General features: G+C 43.8%; 1 protein-coding gene across 1 annotated transcript in view; it reads right to left on the reverse strand.

Moving 5' to 3' along the window:
• Positions 1-15,446, reverse strand: part of LOC135558268 (proteasome subunit beta type-5-like) — a 62,877-nt gene that overhangs the window by 31,151 nt on the left and 16,280 nt on the right. Inside the window, exon 3 of the mRNA XM_064991986.1 lies at positions 13,638-13,779. Within this exon, the coding sequence (XP_064848058.1) occupies positions 13,638-13,779 (142 nt within the window). The remainder of the gene's footprint in view (positions 1-13,637; positions 13,780-15,446) is intronic.

The following is a 15,446-nucleotide window of genomic DNA, read 5'->3' on the forward strand; positions in this document are numbered from 1 at the left end:
TACCTATGTATACCTATGCTGTTCACCGATTACAGCTCAGCATTTAACACCATAGTAACCTCCAAACTCGAGACCCTGGGTCTCGACCCCATCCTGTGCAACTGGGTCCTGGACTCTCTGACAGGGTCCTGGACTCTCGGACAAACTGAGATGGTCCACCCACACAGACAGCGTGGTGAAGAAGGCGCAACAGCGCCTCTTCAATCTCAGGAGGATGAAGAAATTTGGCTTGTCACCAAAAACAAACTTTTACAGATGCACATTCGAGAGCATCCTGTCGGGCTGTATCACCTCCTGGTACGGCAACTGCTCTGTCCACAACCGTAAGGCTCTCCAGAGGGTAGTGAGGTCTGCACAACGCATCACAAGCAAACTACCTGCCCTCCAGGACACCTACACCACCCGATGTCACAGGAAGGCCAAAAAGATCATCAAGGACAACAACCACCCGAGCCACTGCCTGTTCACCCCGCTATCATCCAGAAGGCGAGGTCAGTACAGGTACATCAAAGCTGGGACCGAGAGACTGAAAAACAGCTTCTATCTCAAGGCCATCAGACTGTTAAACAGCCATCACTAACATTGAGTGGCTGCTGCCAACATACTGACTCAAATTTCTTGCCACTTTAATAATTAAAAATTGGATGTAATAAATGTATCACTAGTCACGTTAAACAATGCCACTTTATATAATGTTTACATACCTTCAATACTCATCTCATATGTATATACTATACTCTATACCATCTAAGGCCATCGCTCATCCTTATATTTATATGTATATATTCTTATTCATTATTTTACACTTGTGTGTATAAGGTAGTTGTTGTGAAATTGTTAGATTACTTGTTAGATATCACTGCACGATCGGATCTAGAAGCACAAGCATTTCGCTACACTCGCATTAACATCTGCTAACCATGTGTATGTGACCAATAAAATTTGATTTGATTTACATCTCTCATACAAATCCTCCTGGTAGGTCAGTGCACAGTTCCCAGGCCAGTTAAGGTCAGTCAATTGGAGAGCTGTTCTTTAAGAAACTGCTCTAGGAAGTCACATTTGCTTTCAACTGGCAAATTGCCCCTTCCTCCCTCTGATAATCACTGAGCTCCTACCTTTGCGCCGGCATAATTTGCCATTTTTTGAGCCACGACTCTGAAGACTGAGAAGGACTTGTTAAAAATGTAATAGGGGAGACTTTTCTAAAATCAACCACTTATGCTAAGAGGCACACAGGAAGGAGGACAGCTCTTTGGGCCAGGCAGGGATAAAAGCAAACACTTTTTCACATCACACCTGGAATCTATATAGAGAAAGCAGGATCGGATGAAAAAAAGAGGGAGGGAGAGTGCCTCCCTGAGAAGCGGCATAGAAGATAAGGAGGGGAGATGAGGGTGACACTTGTCGTGGCAGAACAAAATAATTTAAGTTCATGAGCCAACAGAAACCTGCAGTAAGGCAGCGGGCTGTGCGCAACGGAACGTTCCGGCGTAACGCCTCGCCTTCCACTCCACCAGCCAGGTGGCAGGTGGTTAAGCTCTTTTTCACGTCAATGCTGAGGAGCGTCAGAGTGACAGCCTTCAGAAGAGCAAGGGGCTGGCATCACAGATGAGCAGTTTGTGTGTCTGAATATGTCTGTCTGTCCTTCTCACTAGAACACATCACTGGCTCCGCTCCGAGGAGGAAAATAAAGTGAAAAAAATAACATGCTTCAAAAACAGACGCACAGCGTCACACACAAGGGAGCAGCAGCTTGCCTTTACTGTAGTGCCAGCTATCTGAGCAAATCCCCTGACTCACTCCAGAATCCTATGCGGTTTGGTTTGAAAGTGCAGTATTTGGCCGTCAATACACTATCTCGTCTTAATTAAGTTTACTTAAGTTGCCCCTTCACTTTTTCCACATTTTGTTATGTTAAAGCCTTATTCTAAAATGGATGACATTGATTTTTTTCCTCCCCTCAATCTACACACTATATCCCGTAATGACAAAGCAAAAAACAGGTTTCTGGATTATTTTTTCAAATAAACTGGAGTTGTGTTTTGGGTCATTGTCCTGTTGAAAAACAAATGATAGACCCACTAAGCGTAAACCAGATGGGATGGCGTATCGCTGCTGAATGTTGTTGTAGCCATGCTGGTTAAGTGTGCCTTGAATTCTAAATAAATCACAGACAGTGTCACCAGCAAAGCACCATCACACCTCCTCCTCCATGCTTCACGGTGGGAACCACATATTGCAGAGATAATTCGTTCACCTTCTCTGTGCCTCACTAAGACGGTGGTTGGAACCAAAAATATCAAATTTGGACTCATCAGACCAAAGGACAGGGTTCCACCAGTGTAATGCCCATTGCTCTTGTTTCTTGGCCCAAGGAAGTCTCCTCTTCTTATTGATGTCTAGTAGTGGTTTCTTTGCAGCAACTCGACCACAAAGGTCTGATTCATGCAGTCTCCTCTGAACAGTTGATGTTGAGACTAGGGATGCACGATATATTAGTAACCATATCTGAATCGGACGATATTAGCAACAAATGCCAATATCGCTATTGGCCCAATGTCTAGTTTAACACCGATGTGCAAAACCGATATCAAAGCATAGCATACCTATATAACGTAGGTAGATGACGTAATGACGCAACAAAAAATACAGCATTCCTAACCTAGCCCACAATGTCTGCAATGTGGATCTATTTTGAAGTTTCAAATTGAAGATAACAAAAGGGCCATATGCAGCGTTTGTGCTACTATTATTTCCAGAGGGTAGAAAGTGAAATATTTCAATACCACTAATCTAATTACTCATTTGAAAGTGCATCACCCCCAAACATTCAGTGACTACTTAGAACAAAAGCAGAAAAAATAAACGCACACTTCCAACAACCAAACAAGTTCAAGTCGAGCAGTCATTTGAAAGAGTAAGAGAATTTCAGCGAGACAACTCAAAGGCGAAATCCATTAACGCCAAGATAATGGAATTCATTGCCCTTGACAATCAACCATTCTCTATTGTGGATGATGTTGGCTTTCGCCGACTGGTTGAGCACCTCGAGCCTCGGTACACATTACTAAGTAGGGGATATTTTTCAGATGTTGCCCTACCGAAGTTACAGAGTATTGTTGAAACTCACATCCATGAGCTACTTGCTATGGGCTACTCGCTATACACTGCTATTAGCTTCACAACTGACATTTGGACCAGCGTTGTCAGCCCCCAGTGGGTCGACGAGGATTTCGTAGAGGAACGTCGTATTGCATGCTCAAGAATGTGCTGGTTCTCATACCGCTGCTGCCATCTCAATGGCATTTGAGAACATGTTTGAAACTTGGAGACATGAACACACTCCTAGCTCCATTTGAACAACTGACTTGAGAAATAAGCTCATCAACTGCGTCTGCAGCAGATGTGATGATACCCTCTGTCATGTCATTGAAACACCTGCTCAACAAAACTCATGACAGACCGTGGGTTAAATCTTGCAAGAGTACTCTACTAGAGGCTGTGAACAAGCGAGTCGTTGGCATTCTCTCTGAGCCTCTTTACTGTGTCGCCACCATGCTCAATGCTAGGTACAAGGACCGCTACTTCGATACAGACAAGAAACAGGGTTTATGTGAAGTGTTACAGACACAGCTGGACAAGATGGAAACGGATGGTTTTGATTATATTTTACTGGTAATGGGGACATACGTAAATGCCAACAAAATAATGAGTCAGTGAGTGAGTGAGTGAGTGAGTGAGTGAGTGAGTGAGTGAGTGAGTGAGTGAGTGAGTGAGTGAGTGAGTGAGTGAGTGAGTGAGTGAGTGAGTGAGTGAGTGAGTGAGTGAGTGAGTGAGTGAGTGAGTGCGTGCGTGTGTGTCAACTATTTAATTGTGCTAGAATGCTTAAAAGGCCGCTAAAGGTAGGTAGCTTAAAAGGCTACTTTGAAGAATCTCAAATATGAAATACATTTGTTTTTGGTTAGTACATGATTCCACATGTGTTATTTCATAGTTTTGATGTCTTCACTATTATTCTACAATGTAGAAAATAGTGAAACTTAAGAAAAACCCTGGAATGAGTAGCTGTATCCAAACGTTTGACTGGTACTGTAAGTAATCCAAACTTTTGACTTGTGATGGAAAGGCCCTTTAATCAGTACTTTGTTGAAGCACTGTTCGCAGCGATTACAGCCTCGAGTCTCATTGGGTATGACGCTACAAGCTTGGCACACCTGTATTTGGGGAGTTGCTCCCATTCTCCTTTGCAGACCTTCTCAAGCTCTGTCAGGTTGGATGGGGAGCGTTGCTGCACAGCTATTTTCAGGTCTCTCCAGAGATGTTTGATCGGGTTCCAGTCCGGGCTCTGGCTTGGCCACTCAAGGACGTTCAGAGACTTTCCCAAAGCCATTGCTGTGTTGTCTTGGCAGTGTGCTTAGAGTCGTTGTTCTGTTGGAAGGTAAACATTCACCCCAGTCTGAGGTCCTGAGCGCTCTGGATCAGGTTTTCATCAAGGAACTCCACTGAAAAACATCACCCAGGCATGATGCTGCCACCACCATGGTGGTTACCGAAATCCCCTCATATGTTTACGAAAAGCATTCCTTATTCACTCAGCCCTTGCTCTCTTTACGTGACATGTATGCATCGCACACACGACCTATAGCCTATTATAATCACATCAATAAATTGGTTATAACAAACTCAGAACACCGTAACACAATGACAGAAAAATGGATGCAGAGGACATGACAAATCAACTAAAAAAGGCGAATGTTAAACTGGTTGCTCGGGAGTTAAAGGGGAAGTCAGATGTGTGGAATAAATTTGACTATTCCTGGAAAGTACTGGAGATCAAGAAAAATAAGGTCATGTTAGGAGCAAGTGCTGCGTGCATATTGTGTGTGACAAACAGGTGCTGTTAGATTACAATATAATTTGTCTGGCCGTTTGGAACAATGTAAACACAAAATAAACGAGAAGCATACTAGAGAGTATTTTGTAAAGTTTTCTTTTGGAAAATACTTTATTACAGCATAGACTAAAAAAAGTCATATTCATTCCTGAATGCAATTTTCCGAAATAGAATGGATTATTATTTACGCAAATTATTCAAGTGTGCATTTTTATTTTATATTAAACGAAAATGCTTGATTGCATTTCAAATCATGACTGACTCATATGCTGTGTGATGACATTAACAAATTGCTGATTGATACAGAAGCATATATAACTACGGAAATATAGACCTAAGTAAGTTACGGTATTAAGACTAAACAGAATGTGCTCTTAGGCCTACAGTTCGATGGTGGTTATACAAGACTGCTATACTAAGCTTACTAATTATAATGACATTACAATATAATACTTATTGTTATAATGATGATCATAATGATAACAATAAAATGGAGATTTAAAAAAAGGGCTATTATTATTGTAAATATTATTGTTTGGACAATTTGGAACAGTGTAAACACTAAATAGGCTATAACGTAACAAAATGTGGAAAAGGTCAAGGGGTCTGAATACTGTCCGAAAGCACTGTATGTGGATGTTTTATAAATCAGGCACATTTAACAGTTGGGCTGTTGATTATAGACCTAATTAAGTTGGTTTCCTCTCCTCACACTTTTCTTAGACAATTAAGGTAAGGACTGTTTTCTTGTCTCCTAACTCCGCTGCTGCCTCCGCTGCGTTGTTCTCAACACCAACATGGGGATTAATATTGCTATTGTGCACATAGCAACATGGTCTAGGAAAAGGCGCCAATTCAACAGCGCACCGATGTGTTTCAGAACCGCGGACAGTGACCGCTATCCAACGGAGGAGAAAGGTAATTTGTTATTAACTAAATGTATTAGTGTTGCTTCATTGTTCTTACAGTGTAACCATATACAATTTTAGTAGCCTGTTTTAGACTGTGCCATTCCACATGGCCTCCACAATGGATTTGTTCCCTCAGCATGGGCTACTGCTCCAATAAAGAAATCTTGGTCGACCAACAGCTTATTGACGAAACAATTGACTAAATGGGGGTCATCCCTAAACAGCCTGAATACAAAATGGATTAAAAAAAAAAAAATCTCACACAATACCCCAGCAGTTCCCAAACTAGGGGTCGGGACCCCCACTTGATATGAAAATGGAGTTAGAAAATACAATTACAAAATATATATATTGAAGCTGCAACATAATTACATATATATACATGCACACACACACACACACAGAGAGAGAGAGAGAGCACCAAACGTATGTGGCTATGTCAGCCACATCCATTACTGATAGGTGTAAAAGAGTATATTAAAAAAAATACAAAATAAAAATCGAGCACACCGCCATGCAATCTCCATAGACAAACATTGGCTGTAGAATGGCCTTAATGAAGAGCTCAATGATTTTCAACATGACACCGTCATGGTATGCCAACTGTAAGTGATGTTATTGTGAAGTGGAAACGTCAATGGCTCAGCCACGGAGTGATAGGTTACACAAGCTCACAGAACAGGACCACCAAGTGCTGAAGTACATAGTGTGTTAAAATTGTCTGCAACACTCAGTACCGAGTTCCAAAACGGCCTCAGGAAAGCTAAGTCAGCACAAAAACTGTCTGGAGCTTCATGAAATGGGTTTCCAATGGCCGAGCAGATCACCATGCGCAATACCAAGCGTCGACTGGTGTGGTGTAAAGCTCGCTGCCATTGGACTCTGGAGCAGTTGAAACGCATTCTCTGGAGTGATGAATCACGCTTCTCCATCTGGCAGTAAGACGGAGGAATCTGGGTTTGGCGGATGCCAGGAGAACGCTACCTGCCCCAATCCATAGTGCAAACTGTAAAGTTTTCTGGTGGAGGATTAATTTTTTCATTGTTCGTGCTATGCCCCTTAGTTCCACTGAAGGGAAATCTTAACGCTACAGCATACTATAATATTCTGGATGATTCTGTGCTTCCAACTTAGTGGCAACAGTATGGGGTAGGCCCTTTCCTGTTTCAGCATGACAATGCCCCACATGCCCAGAGCCCTGGCCTCAACCCCATTGAACACCTTTGGGATGAATTGGAATGCCGACTGCGAGCCAGGCCTAATCGCCCAACCTCACTAATACCCATAGCTGAACAAATGGGGGACCAACTCGATATTAATGCCCATGATTTTGGAATGAGATGTTCGATGAGCAGGTGTCAACATACTTTTGGTCATGTAGTGTACTTTTTTGCCTCTCAAAATCATTGTAATGTGGTTACACCTTTTTAATTAAAAAATCTAAAATGAAAATGATTCAAATCTAAAAGACAAAATTCAACCAGAGAGCGTGCTTAGGTCATAGGAGAAGTCCGCACTTGACGGTTGCACTTGAATCATTCCCACGGTGAATGGCTAAGCCCACGAAGATGAAACCAAACACTGTTGCAGAGACTTTGATATTACCAGCCGCAATTGATAGTGAACACAGTGTGTGGGAAGGCAGAGGCACAGAAACTCTCCACAATACCTTTGTCAGATAACACTGTGAAACTAAGAATTGATGCTAATGCTAGCAATCAGGAGGAAACTGACTGAATGACTCAACATACCCCACCGTATGCTCTCGAAACGGATGTTCGCTGCGAGGGCCGAGATGTGTTGACTTTTGTTCGCTACATGTTCGGGGACGCTATTCACAAGAACATATTGTTCCATCTTCCTGAGCATGAAACGGCACATGGGATGTTCAGTGTGCTGCAAGGCTATATTGACGAATAACAGATTCCATGGGATCGAATGGTGGCTTTTGCACAGATGGAGCTCCATCTATCACGGGACAGCAGACAGGCCTCTGCACTCTAGTTATGAATGTGTCTCCCTCTGCCATATGGATGCATTGTATGATACACCCACTGAGCTATAATGGATACACCGAGAGCAACTGGCGGCAAAAGAGCTGAGCGCAGAACTCGGGAGATATGCAGGAAGTAACTTTGATTGTAAACTACATCACGCACATCTGTTCGCAAAACTATGTGGAGATATGGGATCAGAGCATGACAATGTTCTATTTCAGGCTTGGTGGTTATCGAGGGGGAGTATTGGAAATATTTTGTTGAATTGAGAGAGTAACTGTTGTCATTCGCAATGGATGTAAAAATCAGACTGTTGACTTTTAAGGTAAATATTATACATTTTTTACAGACGAGTGAGCGAATTAGCGAAATCAATTTGAATGGGATCCTGGCTCAGTTGAGATGCCGGTAAGTGAAATCCACAGTTTATCAAGTTTATCAAACTCCTTCACGGTCACTATGGAGGAATTTTGGTTCCTGACTCAAAGGGAATACTGTGCAGTCTCCCTCAGAGCATTAAAACTCACGGTCCTGATTCAGTGCTCTCCTCTGCATTAAAAACAAATATCGATCCAGGTTGGATGTGACAGGGGAGATGTGACAGTGCACTGTCGACTATACCCCCTGACTTTGAAAAGCGCCCAACGCGACTATGCGTCTAGCACACCCATCTCATTAGTGGTGGTGAGATAAGAAATTATGTCAGACTAATTTGTAATTGACTGCCATAGCCCCACATTAAAAGTATATGATGGTGAGTTGAGAATACAAATCAGAAATACTGTTAGAATGTTTTGAAATGGACAAATCTTGGCTGTTAATTAATTAATGTTTTTCTCTCAGGTGGTTGGGGTAGTGAGAATGTTCAAATATCAAAATCGGGTCATGGGCCCGGAAACCCCACTAATACCTGATATTATAAAAGTTTATTGAAAATAAAAAACAGAAATCTCATTTAGATATGTATTCAATATTTTGTAGAAGCACCTATGGCAGCGATGACAACTTTGAGTCATCTTGGGTATGTCTATCAGCTTTTCACATCTGGATTTTAGGATTTTCTCCCCCTGTTCTTTGCAGATTTTCTCAAGCTTTGTTAAGTTCGATGGGGAGGCGAGGTGAACAGAAATCTTCAAGTCTTTCCACAGATTTTCCTTGGGATTCAAGTCTGGGCTTTGGCTGGGCCACTCAAGGACTTTCACATTATTGTTCTGAAGCCATTCCAGCATTGTTTTGACAGTTTGCTTGGAGTCATTGTTCTGTTGGAACGTAAATCTTCACCCCAGTCTAAGGTCATTTGCACTCTCAAGCAGCTTCTCATCAAGGATTTGCCTATATTTGGCTCCATTCATTGTTCCCTCGATCCTTACCAGTCTCCCGGTCCCTGCCGCTGAAAAGCATCCCCATAGCATGATGCTGCCAACACCATGCTTCATGGTTGGCATGGCGTTAGACAGGTGATGAGCTGTACCCATTTTTCTCCGAACATGGCACTTTGCATTCAGACCGGATAGTTACATATGTGTGTCATGAGACCACAGAATATTTTTGCCTTATGCTCTGTCTTTCACGTGCCTTTTTGCAAACTCCAATCATGTTGTCATGTGCCTTTTGTTCAGGAGTGTCTTCCATCTAGCCACTCTCCCATAAAGCCCAGGTTAGTGGTGCCTGCTGTCCCTCTGGTAGGTTCTTCCATCTAGCCACTCTCCCATAAAGCCCAGGTTAGTGGTGCCTGCTGTCCCTCTGGTAGGTTCTTCCATCTAGCCACTCTCCCATAAAGCCCAGGTTAGTGGTGCCTGCTGTCCCTCTGGTAGGTTCTTCCATCTAGCCACTCTCCCATAAAGCCCAGGTTAGTGGTGCCTGCTGTCCCTCTGGTAGGTTCTTCCATCTAGCCACTCTCCCATAAAGCCCAGGTTAGTGGTGCCTGCTGTCCCTCTGGTAGGTTCTTCCATCTAGCCACTCTCCCATAAAGCCCAGGTTAGTGGTGCCTGCTGTCCCTCTGGTAGGTTCTTCCACCTAGCCACTCTCCCATAAAGCCCAGGTTAGTGGTGCCTGCTGTCCCTCTGGTAGGTTCTTCCATCTAGCCACTCTCCCATAAAGCCCAGGTTAGTGGTGCCTGCTGTCCTCTGGTAGGTTCTTCCATCTAGCCACTCTCCCATAAAGCCCAGGTTAGTGGTGCCTGCTGTCCCTCTGGTAGGTTCTTCCATCTAGCCACTCTCCCATAAAGCCCAGGTTAGTGGTGCCTGCTGTCCCTCTGGTAGGTTCTTCCATCTAGCCACTCTCCCATAAAGCCCAGGTTAGTGGTGCCTGCTGTCCCTCTGGTAGGTTCTTCCATCTAGCCACTCTCCCATAAAGCCCAGGTTAGTGGTGCCTGCTGTCCCTCTGGTAGGTTCTTCCATCTAGCCACTCTCCCATAAAGCCCAGGTTAGTGGTGCCTGCTGTCCCTCTGGTAGGTTCTTCCATCTAGCCACTCTCCCATAAAGCCCAGGTTAGTGGTGCCTGCTGTCCCTCTGGTAGGTTCTTCCACCTAGCCACTCTCCCATAAAGCCCAGATTAGTGGTGCCTGCTGTCCCTCTGGTAGGTTCTTCCATCTAGCCACTCTCCCATAAAGCCCAGGTTAGTGGTGCCTGCTGTCCCTCTGGTAGGTTCTTCCATCTAGCCACTCTCCCATAAAGCCCAGGTTAGTGGTGCCTGCTGTCCCTCTGGTAGGTTCTTCCATCTAGCCACTCTCCCATAAAGCCCAGGTTAGTGGTGCCTGCTGTCCCTCTGGTAGGTTCTTCCATCTAGCCACTCTCCCATAAAGCCCAGATTAGTGGTGCCTGCTGTCCCTCTGGTAGGTTCTTCCATCTAGCCACTCTCCCATAAAGCCCAGGTTAGTGGTGCCTGCTGTCCCTCTGGTAGGTTCTTCCATCTAGCCACTCTCCCATAAAGCCCAGATTAGTGGTGCCTGCTGTCCCTCTGGTAGGTTCTTCCATTTAGCCACTCTCCCATAAAGCCCAGGTTAGTGGTGCCTGCTGTCCCTCTGGTAGGTTCTTCCATCTAGCCACTCTCCCATAAAGCCCAGATTAGTGGTGCCTGCTGTCCCTCTGGTAGGTTCTTCCATCTAGCCACTCTCCCATAAAGCCCAGATTAGTGGTGCCTGCTGTCCCTCTGGTAGGTTCTTCCACCTAGCCACTCTCCCATAAAGCCCAGATTAGTGGTGCCTGCTGTCCCTCTGGTAGGTTCTTCCATCTAGCCACTCTCCCATAAAGCCCAGATTAGTGGTGCCTGCTGTCCCTCTGGTAGGTTCTTCCATCTAGCCACTCTCCCATAAAGCCCAGATTAGTGGTGCCTGCTGTCCCTCTGGTAGGTTCTTCCATCTAGCCACTCTCCCATAAAGCCCAGGTTAGTGGTGCCTGCTGTCCCTCTGGTAGGTTCTTCCATCTAGCCACTCTCCCATAAAGCCCAGATTAGTGGTGCCTGCTGTCCCTCTGGTAGGTTCTTCCATCTAGCCACTCTCCCATAAAGCCCAGATTAGTGGTGCCTGCTGTCCCTCTGGTAGGTTCTTCCATCTCAGCCAAGGAACTCTGTCGTTCTGTCAGAGTGGTCATTGGGTTCTTGGTCATCTCCCTGACCAAGGTCCTTCTTGCCCGGTTGCTTAGTTTGGTTGGACGGCCAGCTCTAGGCAGTCTGGGTAGTTCCATATTTTTTCAATTTCCCAATAATGGAGACCTCTGTGCTCTTGGAAACTATCTATCTATCTATCTATATATAGTTTTATACCCTTCCCCAGATATATGCCTCAGCGCAATTCTCTCTCGGATATCTACGGACAGTTCATTGTACTTCATGGTATAGTTTCTGCTCTGACATGCACTGTCAACTTCAATAAAGTTGTTGTGACATCTCAATGGATGGACTTGAACTCAATTTGGAGTGTCATACCAAGGGGTGTGAATACTAAAAACATGTTTTCATTTTGAACAACAAAATGTGGAATAAGTCAAGGGGTGTGAATACTTTCCGAAGGCACTGTAATGTCACTTCACTACTCTAGAACTTTATTTGTGATAGCTAATAGTCAAGATATTCCCATTTCAAAGCTGAATGTCAACATAAATGTTGTTAATTCACTGGTACTTGTTAGCTAAATGACTTGTCTTTCCCTTGCTGTGCTGAACTGCCTGGCTACATGACTTGTTAGTAGTGTGTTTTCTCTAGAAGACCATAGGCTACTTCTATGAAAATGTTGATCAGTAGGCTAACTTCCCTGACGACTCACCCTGGATTTAATTCCGCTGGTCTCGCTACATACACTCAGTCTGAAACTGCCATCCTGGAAGTCATTAGTGAAACTTCAAATTAAGAAGTTGATAACGTCATCATGTAGGGTGGCTCTGGCCCAACCCAGCAGTTTCTGGGACCAATCAGAAGGACTGAATGTGTTCGCATGTAAGACATCCAGACTCATCGTGGAAAAGAAATGTCAGTTGGCCAGAGAGATTTGTATAAGATAGCCAGACAAAGGCCGAACATGATCACAAATGAAAGGGGAAAAGGTCATGTCATCTGTAGCCCCATAGACCACTGAAATCAACCAAAATTAGCTCAATAACTCAAGACATGCACACGGTCCTATAGAATATGATTTCAACTGTATTGTGAGTAGGCCTATACCATCTTGATTTACCCAGTTTACCATTCAAATAAGTTATTACCATGATGTCATTAAAAACCATGTCCAATCCATTGTATGGTTGTATAATGTATTTGTTAATCCATACATGGTGGTCTCAGGGAAAATGTATCATCAAAACGTTAAATTGTAAAGCGGATATGTGTCATAACAATAACAAGCCACCGGCCTCTTTGACACCCACAAATCAGTGTCCACGTCGGCCCTTTAAAAAACAAACATATTGGTTGTTCTCTAGTTACGAGTGGAGTACGTGCACTCACTGCCTAGCAACCAGGCACTAAGCATTTCACCAAATGAGTATCATGGCATTACATATGTGTCAAGCTCTTAACTGTACTTTATTCGATTTATTTCACGTGCCGCTTAAGACACCCAATCACCAGAATAACTGTGCTTGACATCATTGTAGCCGCTAATGAACCTTCTCTTAATCGAGATTAATTTAATTTACATGACATTTACCTCACCATTCAATCACTGGCATTGTAGCTTCCGCCGTTCCTATTGAACTAATACTGAGATCATTATTCTCCTGATTGACTGCAGGATTTAACACATGTCACTTAGGTCCCAGGCTGTCTGGAGGCCAGTTATTGTCCACACATACTCCCCCGCTCTATGAACAAAGCTCATCGATCAAGCAGAACAACATTATGCATGCGACCCAATTGTAAGGGCCGAGACCCTGCGTCCATCACCGCGCCGGCACTCCCTGGCCCACAGTCCCAGCCCTATTGATTTCCCATTATGGTGTCACTGTGCAGCCCTCTTTAAGCACATCTCCAGTGATGTACTGCCTCTTACTGCACAGTATCCAATAGCACAAGTCAAATCCACAACAGGTAAACAAGATTGGGGCAACAGTGTCATCTAGTGGCAGCCGACAAAACTGTACTTAGTCCGGTGTTTAGCAGAGACAGGGGAGGTTTGCTCAGTCACTGCTAACTACTCTTATTAGGAAATGTGATACAATAAAGATATCCTACGCTCTGAGCAGCTACTAAATCATGCTCATATTGCTACCCTTGGTCTGAGTATGTGAAAAACAGTGCGTACATAGTTCAGCTGATGGTGGTTTAAACATGTACATGCATGAATGGGGTTCAAGTCTATTGGGGTTACTAATGTGTGCTCAGATGTATGAAACTATTAACCTGGCCCTCTCTTGTCCCAGCCACACACCCTGGTAGCCATGCTGAGGCCCATGCCTTTGTACTGGTATACCATGTTAGCCAGAAGCTTGGAGGTGGCTCCCACACAGATGCACTCCTTGTTGCGGAGCTCGTTGACACGACAGCAAGCGCTCCCAGAATGCTCCATACCCATTACAGTTTAGTGTAAAGCCTGTGCAGCCATTTTTGTTCCATGAGGTAATCCAACAATGCGCACGCTGTCATATTGTCTGTTTCTTCTCTCCTTGCTCAAGACAGGTGGGTGTCCACTCCAAAGTGATGCACATCATGACCCCGACTCAGACATCAAGCATCTCTTTGAATGACACTCACCGGTCTCGAGCAATGAGAAAATATCTGAAATGGACAATATGGCGGCATACACATTGTTGGATAACATCATGGAGCAAAAAAAGGTTTTTATTTAATAACGGAATAATTTTTTACAATTTTTACATTCCACCTGCAACTAACGATGGGAGATTAGAATATGCTGATAACTTCCAAGTTGAGAGGAAGTAATATTATCGCCATGTAAAGTTTCGTTGAAAAATTGCTGCCGATGCTTTACACTAGCTAACTAGGCAGGGCAAACCCGATCTGGTGATTTCTGATATATCATCAAAATCAATCAATCGCAGAACGTTTTTGGACTCATCCACCATTGGAAATCAATGTTGAAAAGTGCATTTCAATTCCTAAACCTTAAAGCATTTGGTATTTATGTTCAAAAGCTCCAATAAGTTGCTAGTGGTCATCCAATGTGATGCAACAGTAACAATAGATTTTCCCCTCAGATTTTGTGGCGCACACAATAAGGGATGTGTTTTTCATTGGTGAGTAGGCGGTGTGACAGCCAATTGTTGGGCATGGGCATGTTTTTCCTCAATCTACACACCATACACCATAATGACAAAGCAAATAAAAAACAGAAATATCACATTTTCAGACCCTTTACTCAGTACTTTGTTGAAGCACCTTTGGCAGCGATTACAGCCTTGACTCTTTTGGGGTATGACGCTACAAGCTTGGCACACCTATATTGGGGAGTTTCTCCCATTCGTCTCTGCAGTTACTCTCAAGCTCTGCAGAGCTATTTTCAGGTCTCTCCAGAGGATGTCAGATCGGGTTCAAGTCCGGGCTCTGGCTGGGCCACCCACCGGACATTCAGAGACTATTCCCAAAGCCACTCCTGCGTTGTCTTGGCTGTGTGCTTAGGGTAAATTCCTTATGGACAATTCCTTCTACATGCACTGTCAACTGTGGGACCTTATATAGACAGGTGTGTGCCTTTCCAAATCATGTCCAATCATTTGAATTTACCGCAGGTGGACTCTAATCAAGTTGTAGAAACATCAAGGATGATCAATGGAGACAGGATACACCTGAGCTCAATTCCAAGTCTCAAAGCAAAGAGTCTGAATACTTTTGTAAATAAGGTCTATTTTTTAAATAAATGTGCAAACATTTAGAGTCCTGTGTGGCTCAGTCGGTAGAGCACGGCGCTTGCAACGCCAAGCGTCGTGGGTTCGATTCCCACTGGGGCCACCCATATGTAAAAGTAGTGGCCCCAGCCGACTTGTAAGTCGCTTTGGACAAAAGCGTCTGCTAAATGGGATATATTTATTTATAAAAACCTGTTTTTGCTTTGTAATTATGGGGTGTTGTGTGCAGATTGATTAGAAAACTTTTTTAAATGTAATCAATTTTAGAATAAGGCTGTAACATTAAATGTGGAACAAGTGAAGGGGTCGAATGCACACAAGCTAGATAATGTAAACTATCGATCAA

The sequence above is a fragment of the Oncorhynchus masou genome, chromosome 17, assembly GCF_036934945.1.
Source record: "Oncorhynchus masou masou isolate Uvic2021 chromosome 17, UVic_Omas_1.1, whole genome shotgun sequence".
Lineage (NCBI taxonomy): Eukaryota > Metazoa > Chordata > Actinopteri > Salmoniformes > Salmonidae > Oncorhynchus > Oncorhynchus masou.